This window comes from Pelodiscus sinensis, chromosome 9 (assembly GCF_049634645.1).
Source record: "Pelodiscus sinensis isolate JC-2024 chromosome 9, ASM4963464v1, whole genome shotgun sequence".
Lineage (NCBI taxonomy): Eukaryota > Metazoa > Chordata > Testudines > Trionychidae > Pelodiscus > Pelodiscus sinensis.
In genome coordinates, this window is record NC_134719.1 from 55,257,158 (window position 1) to 55,272,008 (window position 14,851).

The 14,851-nt window shown below is 42.2% G+C and overlaps 1 protein-coding gene across 3 annotated transcripts in view; it reads right to left on the reverse strand.

Moving 5' to 3' along the window:
• The window catches only part of HMCN1 (hemicentin 1), a 360,405-nt gene that overhangs the window by 186,322 nt on the left and 159,232 nt on the right, over positions 1-14,851 (reverse strand). For all 3 annotated transcript variants that reach the window (XR_012906027.1, XM_075936754.1, XM_075936755.1), the window contains exons 12-20: positions 14,662-14,803; positions 14,154-14,281; positions 13,229-13,342; positions 10,696-10,854; positions 9,131-9,325; positions 8,249-8,347; positions 4,862-4,989; positions 3,949-4,093; positions 1,233-1,345 (exon numbers count right to left, since the gene is read on the reverse strand). Coding sequence is in view for 2 of the 3 variants with exons in the window: in XM_075936754.1 (XP_075792869.1) it covers positions 1,233-1,345; positions 3,949-4,093; positions 4,862-4,989; positions 8,249-8,347; positions 9,131-9,325; positions 10,696-10,854; positions 13,229-13,342; positions 14,154-14,281; positions 14,662-14,803 (1,223 nt within the window). In the remaining variant the exon portion in view is untranslated. The remainder of the gene's footprint in view (positions 1-1,232; positions 1,346-3,948; positions 4,094-4,861; positions 4,990-8,248; positions 8,348-9,130; positions 9,326-10,695; positions 10,855-13,228; positions 13,343-14,153; positions 14,282-14,661; positions 14,804-14,851) is intronic.

The following is a 14,851-nucleotide window of genomic DNA, read 5'->3' on the forward strand; positions in this document are numbered from 1 at the left end:
ACTTATGAATGATGGTTAAATATTATATGATATTTATATTAACTATCTACAAATACTCATTTACACAGATACATGTATGTTTTATACCATTTTTAGCCAAATTTTCAGCTTCACTTGTATCATTAAAGTGAATGCCAACATAACTGAGAAGCATATTTGGCTCACTGTATGTAATATGTAAGGATCTGAGGATCTGATTTGGGACAATAGTCTTCAATTGGACACTGCAGCTTTAAACTTTATGTTGAAGAATATATAACATCCACATATTCAATATAATTCAGTAGGTCAAATTCTGCCTATGATAACAACAGTACAACCTACAGGCAACCCTACTGAAGTTAACAGAATAGTTACTGAGCACAGAATGCACCCGCAGAGATTACAGCAGAGATGGAAACAAAAATAGCTTGCATACAATAAGAACTTTGACCCCAAAGTCATCCAGAATAGGGATGAATAGAAATTCTGAAATATCTGGATAATCTACACTGTTTCTGGGGCCACCTTTAGCTTCTTTCTCTAGTAAGCAATGTGAGTGCAAGTGCAGGAAAATTTAACAGAAAACCCTGTGAGCTTTCCTTCCTAATTCTGAAGACGCAAAGAGATTTGGAGATTTCTAACATGTCTTAAATTGTCTGAAATAAGATTAAAAAGGCACCTTCTTACTCTACAGATCTGCTCACTTTATGCACTAAGAATCATATTAAATAACGTAAATGACAAAAATAAGCTTTTATTGCTTTTTACTTCCATTAGTCTTGCAAAGTCAACAAAGCTGAGAGTGACTGAACTGGGTTCTATTCCTTCTTGAGCACCATGAAAAGAATTATTTACTGAGTTACATAATTTGCCCTGAAGAAACTATCATTACATGCTCTCTTTTCAGATCTGAAATTCACTTTAAATAAGCCTCTAAAATGAACCTGAACTCTCAGACTATGGCAGCTTGCCTGACCCTAAATGTTCAAACCACAATACTCATATTAACATTTCCCAAGGCTTTAAAAAAAGATCCACAGATAACCAGCAAAGTCTTTCTAGGTTTCAAAGCATAGAAGCTGAATGTGTTGCAGCCAGAGATTACTGCTTGGAAAAACAGAAGCAGAATAATTTTCTAGCTCCCTCAGGATACGGATTTTGGCTGCCTTCATTGTACATAGTTCCTGTTATAGCTAAATCATGTGTTCAGTTCATCTTTTAACATAAACAGCTCAAAGTTTAGAAGCTACCTTGGACCAGATGATAGATGGCTTAGGAACTCCACTTGCTTTGCATGGTAATGTCACTGGGATTCCTTCAATTGTACTGAATATCTGCTGTCCATGCTGAATGACAGGTAGAACTAAAATATATAATACACACCAATGTCTGTTTTAAATCATGGCATAATTATCACTCTGTATTCTGCACACATTCAACTGCTACTCAGTAGAAAAGACTCAATCTACATAAAATGGGCCTTGCACATACCTGTTAGAATAGGAAGTTGGGAAATTTCACTCTGCCCTCAGTGCCTCAACACTACCTCTAAGGTGTGGTAAAAATTACCTGTTGTCATCAGCAGGCTGAATACTAGTTTGGGTGCCCAGCATTTCAGAACTGGTATAAAGCCATGACAGACCGTGTTCAGCACCATTTCAGAAAGCCCTGGTTAGAGCACACTCCAAGAAAGTTTTCAGCAAGGCTGTCTGAAATTGTGCTGGGCACAACTTGTTCTCATCCACATTTGCAGTGAAAAAAGCTGCTGATGGACCTATTGCCATCAATGAGGAACTTCTCTAGGACAGAGCACTCCAGGCCCAAGGGCTCTCTATGCTCGTTCAAACTTCACTTGTTAAAAATGCAAGTACAGGTTTTTTGTGAGGTAGAGACTGGTCTTTGCAGAAAGCTGACTGTGAACTCCAGATCAATTCTCACAGACCCCAAACAGACAAGAGATAACAAGGACTTCAGTTCACTATCAAACTATTGGATTCCTATTTAGTAACAGAGATAAAAGGCTGTATATTGCTATGCTATCCTACCCTTATATCCTAGACCAGGGTGGGAAATAATTTTTGATGGGGGGCCACTCCAAAGTTTTGGAAAGTGGTTAAGGGCTGCACTTTTCTGTGGAGGGGATACAGGGTCTAGTTTGGAGGTTGCGTGCAGAAGCATGCACAGGGTAAGGGACTGGGGTTCAGGAGACGGTGTGGGATCTGAGAGGGTGTTTGGCTGGAGGAGGGGGTTGTGACCTGGGTCAGAGTATTTGGGTATAGGGTCAGGGAGGGAGTGTGGGTGCAGGAGAGGTTTCTGGCCTGGGGGAGGGTTTTAGGAAGGGATACAGGGTGTGGGAGCGAGTTGTGACTTGGGGGTGTAGAGGGTTTGGATGGTGATCTGGAGGAGGGAGTTGGGGTGCCAGCGGCAGGCGCTGGCTGGGAGGAGTTTACCAGCCTGCCCCCCCCCCCCCCCCCCCCGACATGGCTCTCAACTCTGGATGGGGGAAAAGGCATGCACTAGGCCAGTCTCTCAGCTCTGATTGGCAGGCTGTTTCCAGTCAATAGGAGCTGAGAGATTGGCTGAGGTCAGTTCTTACTGGTTGGTTGTTTCTGGACAATAGGAGCTGAGGATTGGGCTGGGGGCGGGAAAATTGCATAAAGCCTCCGCCTCCCTGCAGAGCAGAGAGCCGCAGGAACTGTTTTAAACCACGGCAAGCTGCCTTCCTGAGGGTCCCTCCGGGTCATCCACGGACCGGATCCGGTGGCTTGGCAGGCTGAATCCAGCCCCCGGGCCATATTTTGCACAGCCCTGTCCTAGACCCTTTATCACATGTCAACTTTTTCATCCTAACCCAGGGTCCTAAGATCTGCAATAGCCTCCCAAACAGCTGATCATCAGCCAGAGCTTGTCAGACTCAAAACAGCTGCAAAGCATTGGCTAACGATGCCGTGCACAATACTTCGTTTTGTAGTAGAAAGGATGTTCCAGCATTCTCAGTGAAGTTTGAAATACATCTGCCTTGATTAATTTAACATGTAAGAATTTCAGACTATGACAGGTCACTACAGTGAAAATATTCATTTCCCAGTCACTGAGAAACTGTGCAGGTTTTGATGGTATTAAAAATACAGCTTTACAAAACATGATTTATTTATAAGCACTGCACTCCCATGAGTTGTGCTCTCTTTTATCATTTATGTAACCTCTTACACAGCATTTGCCTTAGTACTCCAAAAAACTCCCACTTGTGTCTCTGTTTTGTTAATAAAGTAAGGGAGTCTGCACAACCCATCACTTGTAGACAATTAAATAGGAAGATATTATGGATGTCAAAAATCTTTTTTGTCTCCCTTCTCAAAATGAGCAGGCTTCATCTTTTCACTTCATTATATGCAGAGACCTGATCCTCCATTGCATCACTCTATAATGTAACACCTTTGCACCCAGTACATTTGGGCTATGTCTACACTGGCACCCTTTTCCGGAAATGCTTAAAAGGGAACAGTTTTTCTGTTATAAGTATTTCCGGAAAAGCGCGTCTACATTGGCTGCATGCTTTTCCAGAAAAGCACTTTTTCCGGAAAAGCGTCTGTGCCAATGTAGACGCGCTTTTCCGCAAAAAAGCCCCAATCGTCATTTTCGCGATCGGGGCTTTTTTGCAGAAAAGACTACTGTGCTGTCTACACTGGCCCTTTTCCAGAACAGTTTTTCCAGAAAAGGACTTTTGCCCGAACGGGAGCAGCATAGTTTTTCCGGAAAAACAATGAAGATTTTACATTAGATCATCATTGCTTTTCCGGAAAAGCAAGCGGTTGCTTTTCCAGAATAAGTGGCCCACTGTAGACACAGCCTTGAGGTATTAATATAGTTTTAATTTTTGAAAAAGTTCTCTCCACAAGCTACTGCTTCCAAAGAGTGCAACCTTATTTTGCAACCAAATGGGAGCTCTGAGATGATTTCCCTTACCAAATACACTGATGGTGGTAGTTTTGTTGTTGGTTCCAGCTACATTACTTGCCATGCAGGTATATTTCCCTCCATCCTGCAGCCGAACTCTTTCAAGGTGCAAACTCCCATCACTGCGAACATTAACGTAGGGATTTGGGACCAACTGAAAAAAGGGGAAGGTAAGTTTTAGCTATGGAAAATACCCGATTGTTTTAGAGTCCTAAGTATCTCATGGCTACATGGCTGCCGACAGCTTGCCGAGGTGCCAAGAGGAAAACAAATGGCTCAGGAATCCAGGACAACCAAAGATGAAGGCTGGTCAAGGTGAAAGCCCCCATCAACGGGTCTTCTTGCCTTACCTCCAGGAAGTACAAGAGACTCAGGGTGGGGAATAAGGTCCAAGACACCATACTGTAGAAGATGGAGCAGCTGAGGGAAACACCTATGCAAGAGGAATGCAGGCCCAGCCATGCCCCCGGAAGAGAATACCCGTAAGGATAGAAGGAATAGTCCAGGTGGAAAGCTCCACCATGAATCAGGGAACAGATTCAAAGACCGGTTGCTGCATGACTGAATGATACATCTCCATCAGGACTGCCCCTTTATGAATTGTAATTTCTATTCCTATTAACTGCACTCTGGCGCTGGCAAACCTTAACTGACAAATATATTTCTTACACAGAACCCTTACTTATTTCAGCAATGAAACAGCAGTTACATTGATCTACTGCAATCATTTATTTACAACTTTTCTTCTCTCACAGAAAAACAATTAATTGCTTAGAACAGTAACTATATTACATTGAACTAAGTGTCTTGTCTTAAAATGTTACTAAGTCACGTCTTAAAATGTTAATTTGCATCTTTTTCTCTCTTAGGCAATATGAAACTGCAAAACTATACAGAAATTTAAAAAAAAAGATTCTCTTACCACCATATCATTTTTAATCCACTTCCGTTCTGGAATGGGGTTTCCAGCCAGCAGTACACAGGGCAAAGTAAGTTGCTGTCCTTCAATTACATTGGCTACTGCTGGGCTCATTCCAATTAGAGGCACAACTTGAATTAAATAAAAGATATGTAGGCATTTCTATGGGCTTGCAGAAAGAGCAAAACTCATTACTATCATTATGATTATTTACAATGGTGCCTGAGGACCAACCAATGCATTAGCTACTGTAAAAACACAAAAGACCTTATAATTTAAATATGCAAGACAGACGAAGGATAGAAGAAAGGCAGAGTGAACAGTGTGATGGCCAGCAAATGTCCCATTAGTTCCAAGATTTTTTGGAGGGGGATAGGGGTTAGTCAGGAGGCAACTAACTAAATGTAAAGATAAGAGAAGGGCAGGGACAAATGCAGGTATACTATTAGGGCAATGGGGACACAGCACAGGAGAGAAGAGAAAAAGAAGAAAAATAGAAGAGGCAGGTGTGAAGTGAAGCTAAAATGAAGAAGGCACGAGGGCAGGGAAAGAAGCAAGTAGCCAGTCAGCAGAAGTCAGACATTGTCCATTCAAAACTATAAACAAAAATATTCCCTTTGGGCTTGTACACTCAAAATTCCTATTGACTTAGACTCTCAATATTTTTTTATTTATTATTGGTAGCAGTATTTCTAGGAATTGACATAGGTATGTTCATGAGAGCCATTACCACAGGTGACTTCCTTTCTAAGCACAAACTATTAAGTGTCATAGGAGCGGTCCTCCACCTGGCAGAAAGCTCTGGATCCAAGCATCCAACAGATTGCTTACCAGTTCACTAACAGCTTCACTGTTTTGGTTTTTTTTAAGTGACCTTTAAATAGCAGAGATTAAACAGAACTTTTAGATAGGTCAAAAACCTGCTGTTTATAAAATGCAGCTTGCATGGATGGACCCCATTCACATCCTCCCATATATGCACACATTTCACAGCATTATGTCGAATCCTTTTAATTTCCCACTCTCTACAATGAAACCACTTAAAGATAACTCTTGTGCAAGCTACACATTCACTGTCTTCTTACATCACAGAGACTTCCTACACTCGGATTTTATCAAGAAGTTGCCTTGGGCACTGTCCCAGATAATTTCAGTTTTTAAAGATAAATTATGGCAGGAAATCTCTCCCACTCTACACCACAAAACCTTTTCAGGATTTTTCCTGTCTTTAACAAACTTTTCTAAGAAGAAGAAGAAAAAATAAAATGAAGGATAAGTACCTTTTTGAAGTTCTATTTAATGAAGTATAGCTGGAAATAATTCAAGTCTTGCAGTAAGTCAAAAGATTAAAAAAAAGTTCTAATGTGCAAAACTCCATAATTTTGATTTAAATTGTTCCATGTAGATATTCCTATTTCAGTTAATATATGGGTGTGCATGTGTGAGTGTATATGTGTGTATTTATACACACACACACATTTGATTTTCAAGCACACATCCCATTTTCTTGTACAAACTCTGTCAAATAATTGTATGCATAAAGCTATGCATGAAGATATGCACACCAGGTTACAAACGGGAGTCAGGGCAGGGGTATGGGGAGTCTCAGGTCAGGGGTCTGGGTGGAACAGGAGTCAGGGCTGAGGTTTGGGGGGTTCAGGGCAGGAGGTTGGGTGGTATGGGGGATTCAGGAGTCAGGGCAGGGGGCTGCATGTATGGGAGGCTCAAACCAGGCAGATGTGGGGGGTGAAGGAGCCAGGGCTGAGAGTATGAGGGGCTAAGAGCAGGAAGCTGGGAGTGTGTAGGGCAAAGGGTGAGGAACCTCAGGCCCGGGGGCCAGATGTAGCCCCCAGCTTGCCTGGATTTGGCCCCCAAGGCTCAGGGCCATTGGCTCTCCAGCCCACGCTCCCTCTTACCCCCTGCTGCTCCACCGTGGGACCGGAGCACACAAAATCTACTAGCCTGGGCCATCTAGGCTCTGGTGTGTGAGGGGCATGTGGGGAGAGTCTTTCTCCTCAGTCAGGAGACACAACGAGGGTTTGGTTTGTTTGTTTTTTTCACTTGTGTGCGGCCCTGACTGATTTTTCTGTGGGTCAGCAGCCCCCGACCCAAAAAATGTTCCCCACTGCTGGTGTAGGGTGTGAAGTGAGGGGGAACGCCATTCAGGAGGGGATGGGGGGCTGCAGATGCACTTACCAGGTAACCAGGAGGCTGCTGCTCTTTTTCCCCTTCCGATATCAGGGAGTGACTGGAAAGTACACGGCTTATGTAAATGACTCCTCTGCCCCCCTCAGCAGCTGGGAGCGCGAAGAATGGGTGCAAGCTGTGCACTTTTCCCTAGTTCCCTGACAATCACAGATGGGGAAGAAGAGCAGCAGCTTCCCAGTACAAGCGACTGCAGCCCTATTCCCACCCTTCCTAAAGGGCACCTAGGGGATTGGTTCAAGGCTGAGGCTGTCCCAGAGCAATGGGGGGAGCTCCTCCCAGCAGCCCCTTTCACCTGCCTGGCTGCCTATTGCTTAGCGTGGCAGCTTGCAGGGGAGCCAAGCTGGGAGCGGATGCATCTCCTCCTGCAGCTGAGCACCCCAACCAGCCGGCTCCTTTTTACCACAGTGGTGCACCAGGGCACACCAACTTTCTTTCACCTCTGGCTTTACCACTGCCTTCAATGGGAACCATGGTGAGCCATTTCAATCAATAACCTACCTAGAGTCCCTTAAAGTGTTGAACTCAGTATAGCAGTTTAAGGCCACCAAAGGCCTAATCTTGTTCTTACTGAAACCAAAGGCCTAATCTTGTTCTTACTGAAATTAAGGGGAGTGTTGTGAGATGGAACAGGCCCAACATTTCTAAAAATATTTGTATGAAAATAAAAGATACTCTTGGACAGGAAGCGTAGCCCCAATTAATTCAAGGGTCTGCACAGGGTGTCAACCAGGACAGAATAAGGCCTATTATTCCTAATTTTAAAGAAACTTGTATTCAATAATATACGACTCATTCTTCTACTTTAACACACTGATTCTTTCCGTTTGAACACATGGAAGAAATAAACTTTTTTTAACTACTTTCTTCTTATAAAAAATAATTGTTTGGCAATACATAAAAATTAGAGGTAGGTTCATAGCACCTAATTCTAGGCTCGAATTCCCACACCCCAAGCTTCACAAGTGTTCACATTCAGAATTTTTATTCAGTCCAATAAAACGAGAGGGAGCATTTGCTAAATTCAGGTTCAATTCCAGATTCAGAGTTCAAATACCTTCAGAATTGGGGGTGTTTGTGGTGGGCTCATAGCCAAAGATAGGATTTGCCAGATATATTACAGATATAGAACCACCATCAATCAATCATTTTGCTAGATTAGATTGACATGTTAACATGCCTTACCCAAGCCTGTTACTGTTATTGTGGCTGGCTGTGACTGGATCTTTCCAAACTGGTTTTCAGCTTCACAGATGTAAGTTCCCTCATCACTGACCCACAAATCTAAAAACAAATTACATTTAAAAAGTGAGTAGATTGCCATGTCTTAAAAACTGTTTTGCTCTATAAGATTACAATGCAACAATATTTCACTTTTAATATCATTTTATTTGACCATCCTTGACTTTACCTTCCTTGTCACTAGGCAAAATGAAGAGAAGTGAGGCCCATGTAAAAGAACTTGAAGAAGAATAACACATTGAGTAGATATGTGTGTGTGTATCATATCTTATCATGATTTTTATGCACTTTATAAACAGTATACCTACTGGGATCATGTCACCACCTAAGAATATATCTATCCCTGGGAAGGAACAAGGCAGAACAATACCGCACCGCTGTTTAGAACAGGAGGTGACGAATACTACAGCCAACTAATACTGCAAGAAGAAATTAGGCAGGCAGAATGTACAGTAAGTACCCAAACTAGGACTTTGGACAAACAATGAAGTTACCACCCCCTTCTCTTGCAGAAATTCCATGGAATCTGTAATGTCAACAATTTACCAAGACCCAAATGTTATGGTTTTTCATCCAAAACACTGTATTTCTATGACACAGATTTTATTGTGGCTCACGTACAAAGAAATTCAAATAGTAACTGAAATGCACTCAGCCCTACTTCCAGGATATCAGGAGAACTTTGGTGTCAAATGGATACAATCTGGTAAAAACTTACATTGTTAAAATCAAAATGAATACAAGAGTATTACAGCACCTTTGATAAATACATTTTATACAGTATGTATTTTATGATTTCACCTTTATAGATTTTTGTGTACCTACTGGTAATAGACAGGGCACCCGTTCTGAGTTGAGTAATGGAACTAACTGCAAAGGGTCTTGAGAAAAGTGGGACATTATCCAGACGTTTCCATTTAACCTTTGGTTCCGGGTAACCCTGAACATAGCAAGGCAATGTCACATTTGATCCAATATCCACAGATTCATCAGTAGGTTCCTGTGTGAAAACTGGGAGAGCTGGAAGAGATGGAGTTCACAGAACGTAAAACAGAGATGCAACATGGCATTAGTCTTTACTTTTTCCATTTAGGCTAAACAACTATTTTAGTTGTAAGTCCCATCATATCACATGTAATATCAAAACAGCAGATTATTTACTTTGGGGATACTCTACAATATGCTAGGCACCTCACTGAAATAAGAACAGACCCAATGCCTGTTCAAATGACCTTACCTTCACCTAATAAGTTACACTGCATGAAAAGCCCCTGCACCGTCCCGGCACCTCTATGATAAAAGCAGGACTCTATATCAGTGTTTCTTAAACCTTTTGAGGCCACAGAACACCAAACAATAATATTTTTTTATGCAGGACTCCTATGAACATTTTCTTCAAAAAAAAAATTATCAGACAAAAAAAAGACAAAAACAAAGAAGTAACAAAAACAAAGAAGAGGTCGCGGCACACCTGCAAGTTTTTCACGGAACACCAGTGTTCCATGGAACATAGTTTAAGAAACACTGCTCTATATGGACACCAAGATCTGCATCCACAGAGCAACTTACAGAATTGGAGCCAATATTCAACACAACACACAAGTCAGTGTCCCAGGCAGACTAAATAGGGGTGGGGGAAGAGGAGAAGAAGGACAAGAGTGACAATAATGTTGTGTGATTTTTCAGGTCAGCACAGCATGTGTATATTTTGATGGTTGCATTTTTTTTTTTGCAACTTTTTTCCCCTCCCCTCACTTTCCATGAGCTTTGCAAACAGAAGTGAGTCTGAGGGAAAGAGATGGAAAGGATTTAAATGAGGCGAGGAAGCTGGCTTCACAGAAAGCTCCAGAGACATTTCTGAGAGGAAATGAAACAGGAATGGAGGCTGCTGTTATTGACGGGGTGAAAGCTTAAATGATCTGCACAAACTTTTCACAAATAAGTACAAGTTAAGTTAACATTAAGCCTGGCTTTCTAATTGTGAGTGCTTCCAATATCAAGGGCACCTCATGCATTTGAATACAGGATACTTACAACCAGCATCTAAAGTTATCTTGCCAGATGCTTATGTATATTTTGATGGTTGTACTGCTTTAAAAGCAACATTTCTCCTTTCCCCTCACTTTTCATGAGCTTTGCGAACAGAAGTGAGTCTGAGGGAAAGCTATGGGAAGGATTTAAATGAGGCGAGGGGAGCTGGCTTGATGGAAAGCTCCAGAGACATTTTTGAGAGGAAATGGAGTCTGGTGTTATTGACAGGGTGAAAGCTTAAATGATCTGCACAACCTTCAGTAATAAGTGCAAGTTAAGTTAATGTGAAGCCTGGCTTTCTAATTGTGAGTCCTTCCAATATCATAGGCACCTCATGCATTTGAATACAGGATACTTACAACCAACATCTAAAGTTATCCTGCCAGATGCTCTTCCTGCAACATTGCTGGCCACACAAGTATAATCACCAGCATCCAGATCCTGCGTTTCCTGGATCTTCAAAAGACCCTGATGAGAGTCAATAATAAGAAACGTCGATGCCCTCAATTCTAGGTCACCTAGGTCCAGATAGAAGAGATAACATGAACACAGAGTATTTCCATAACTGTTTCCAGTGAAAGAAATACCCTTCCCATTCCTAATTTAGATTACATCGTTGTATGACTGTATTTAATTATGCACCCCCAGATAAATACACTGGCTTCCATTCAAAAGAGAACAGGAACTCCCACCATTATATTACACTGGGTAAAATCACGTTTTTAAAGAAAGGTTATAAAACCTCATTCTTTGGGGAATATGCCAACCACTAACTGAAGGGGGATAAGCAAGAGACTTTCCTTATTCACATGTTATCCCAGAATAGTACACTATGGCTGTGTCTACACTGGCCCCTTCTTCGGAATAGCCATGCTAATTTAGAACTTTGGAATAGGGAAATGTGCGGGGGATATAAATATCCCCCGCGGGATTTAAATAAACATGGCCGCCGCTTTTTTTCCGGCTTGGGGAAAAGCCAAAAAAGAGCGTCCAGACTGGCGCGATCCTCCGGAATAAAGCCCTATTCCGGAGGATCTCTTATTCCTACTTTCAAGTACTTTCAAGTAGGAATAAGAGATCCTCCGGAATAGGGCTTTATTCCGGAGGATCGCGCCAGTCTGGATGCTCTTTTCCGGCTTTTCCCCAAGCCAGAAAAAAGCGGCGGCCATGTTTATTTAAATCCCGCGGGGGATATTTAAATCCCCCGCGCATTTCCCTATTCCAAAGTTCTAAATTAGCATGGCTATTCCGAAGAAGGGGCCAGTGTAGACGTAGCCTATGAGTTTTTTACACCTTCCACTGAAGCAGCAGGTACTGACCACTATCAGAGACAGAAACATGTACAAGAGGGTGTCTGTGCCTAATCTTTTAGGGCAATTCTTCTATACCAAGGCTATTGGGATTCCAAAAACACGGGAAGTTTAATTGAAATCTTTGCTAGCATTCAGTCTATTTCAATAGTTACACATTTGTGCATGCAACAATACACCCTTTTTTCTGGGAATTCAGACTCAGGGTCCGTCTAGACTGCAGCGCTATTTTGGAATACTGGAAATATCCCAAAAAAGCAATGCTGCATCTTTAAACATTCCCTCTATTTCCTGAAATAGCAGGCACGCTATTACAGTGTCCCTATAACTCTCATTCCATGAGGGTTAAGGGATTTGTCAGAATAGCGCCTTATTTTGAAATTTGGTGCTGTCTACTTTTGACTTAGACTCAGAATAAGCTACGCAATTTGTATAGTGCAAATTACGTAGCTTATTCCGACAGAAGGGTGCTGTCTAGATGCACCCTCAGTTTCTGAGGGCAAGGGAAAACCTCATGTATTTCTATGATGACTCACTGAGTTGTGCTCTCCCAGTCTCCTTTCTCTCCATAAGTGGGTCAAACAGGGGTGGGCAATATTTTTTACCCAGGGGCCACTTCAAAAACTTTTGAAGTAGCCTTTAGCCACCCAGAAGGGGCAGAGCCTAATACAGGAAGGGGCGGGGCTATCCCACCCCCAGACCATAATTGGTCTGGGGGTTGGGGAGCCCCTTTGCCCCCCCTTCCCACTAGGCACAAGCCTAGAAGAGGCTTGGCATGCTCCCCCACCCTCAGGCCAATCAGGGCTTGGGGGGTGGAGGAGAGTGGGAAGCCACCTCCCACCCTGTGAGGAGCACGTGGCACTTTGAAGTGCCGTGGGCTCCTCACAAGGCCGGAGCAGGGCGAAGGAAGTTTCATGCAGCTGCCCCGCCCTCAGGCCCTGATTGGCTTGGAGGCAGGGGAGCACCTGAAGCCTTCTCCACTCTTCCCCCATCCTGCAAGCAGTGTGCAGTGCTTTGAAACGCTGCGCACTGCTCATAGGGCGGGGGTAGAGCAGAGAAGGCTTTGGGCGCTCCCCCGCCCTCAGGCTCTAATTGGCCTGGAGGCGGGAGAGCAGCAGGGCCTTCACGGAGGCCTGAGGAGGCCCTTTTGCCCACCCCTACTCTAAAACCTTTGGGCTAAGGCTCCTAGGACTTTTTGAGGGGTTGAAGGAGCCATTCAATTACCAAGCATAGAATAATGCATTTGAGATTTTAGTCACATACAGCTAAATCTTTTATAAATTAGGAAGGCCATTATTTAGCAGACACCAGATTCGACTCAGCACTCTATTACACTCTTTTTATATTAGTGTAACTTCACAAAGTCCGTGGAGTTAAAACAGTGAAACAGTAGAATATCAGACCTTAGGGGTCTAGTGCTGTATCTCCACAATTAGAACTTCATGCCTCAGTCCCCTGTTCGAAAATAAATCTGCTTTTAGCACTATTAAGTCACAAACCAAAGTAACTGTGTAAGATATCATTGTTCCAGTAAATAAACCAAACGAAGCAAAACAGATCCAGATGGATGGAAGAAATGCACCTTTAAACCATTTAACTTGAGGCGGTGGGACCCCAGAGGTTTTACATTCCATTACAGTTGTGTCTCCAAGGGCAACCAGAATGTCACTGTGAACTACAGTCAACTTTGGGCCCTCTGGAAAGAAAAAAAAACAGAAAAATATTAGAACTTTTTCCAGGTATATAAAGAATGTTGACTTTAAATGTTTATTATTTAAGTCATGATGGATTCAAGTTTTCTTCTGTCACATGGACATTAGACAGAACATTTTTACTAAAGCTAGTCAAGCTTGAGACTTTTAAGTGAGCTGCAAAATATCAAGGGAAATGGGGAGAATGAAGGGCCTGGAGCAGAATTGCAACTGAAAGGTGAGTGGAGTATTAAGGAGTGAGAAATAAGAACTGAGACGATCTGGAATGATTCAAAGAGTCTCTCCTGGTGTTCACTTCCATTACTAAATAGGTGCATTACTATAGTGCACAGAGGCCCACTTTGTGCTACAAGGACACACATGCACCAGAGAGCTGGTCTAAGATGAAGGGCAGTGGGAAAAGAAGAGATTAAAGGTACCCAGTGGGAGGGATCAGGAGAAAGACAGAAGTCAGCTGAGTCCCATTTGCCTCATAAATTCACTGGTGCATAGTACTGCTCACTGCAGCTCTAACACATTATTTCTTATAGGAAAATGAGAACTAACATAACAGAAACATCAGAGCCTTATATAAACAATAACAATCACCATCAATACCATCCTGAACAGTCTCAATATTTACAGCTTGTTAGAAAGCAGAGAGGGAAATTGTGAAAATTGTCACCGTTTTTTAAATTTTATTTTAATTTTTTCATTAGAATTATTCTGAACAGCTCTATCAATATTATTCAACCTTTCCGCTCAGATTATCTGATTGTTTTTTAATTTCCCTCCATTGTTTGTTTCTATACGTGCCAATGTATGTGAGAGAAGACATCCGTGTCTCTGTTCCTGCTGAGTTACTGGCCAAACAACCATAAAGTCCTGCATCTTTTGAAACAGCCTTTTTGATTATCAAGGTGCCTTCTGGGGTCAACCTATATCTGGGGAAGAAAAAAAGGGGGTATCAACAAATTTCAGTAGTCATTGAGAAAACCATCTTATATAGTAGCAACACCATGTATAGCTGGTTTTCATATATGCATGTGTCTTGTATAAATAGTAATTTCCATCAGAGCATTTCAAAGTGCTTTGGAAGCCTATCACCACCATTTTACAGATGAGAAAACTGAGATTAAAAGATTATAGAGTTTATCCAACTTGCCTTTTTTTTCCCCCAGGGTTTATTTTTTTCCCCAGGCACTATTTGCAAGTCCCACAGGCCTTTGAAATTGGTAGAAAATTTTCATTCAGAACATTTCATAATTCCTCAATGCTAATTCCTGAACACAACCCTCCACAAACAGAAAACCCAGTACCATACCTATCAGATCCCATGATAAGCATGTCATTGTGTGTCCAGACTATTTTTGGCTTTGGATAACCTGTTGCAGAACACATTATAGACACCTCGGAGCCTTCTGTGAAAGTCTGATTCTTAGGTGATATCACAACTTTGGGTGGTTCTGTTAAAAATACAATAAAAATAATATTGGAACATCAGCTTGATTTTT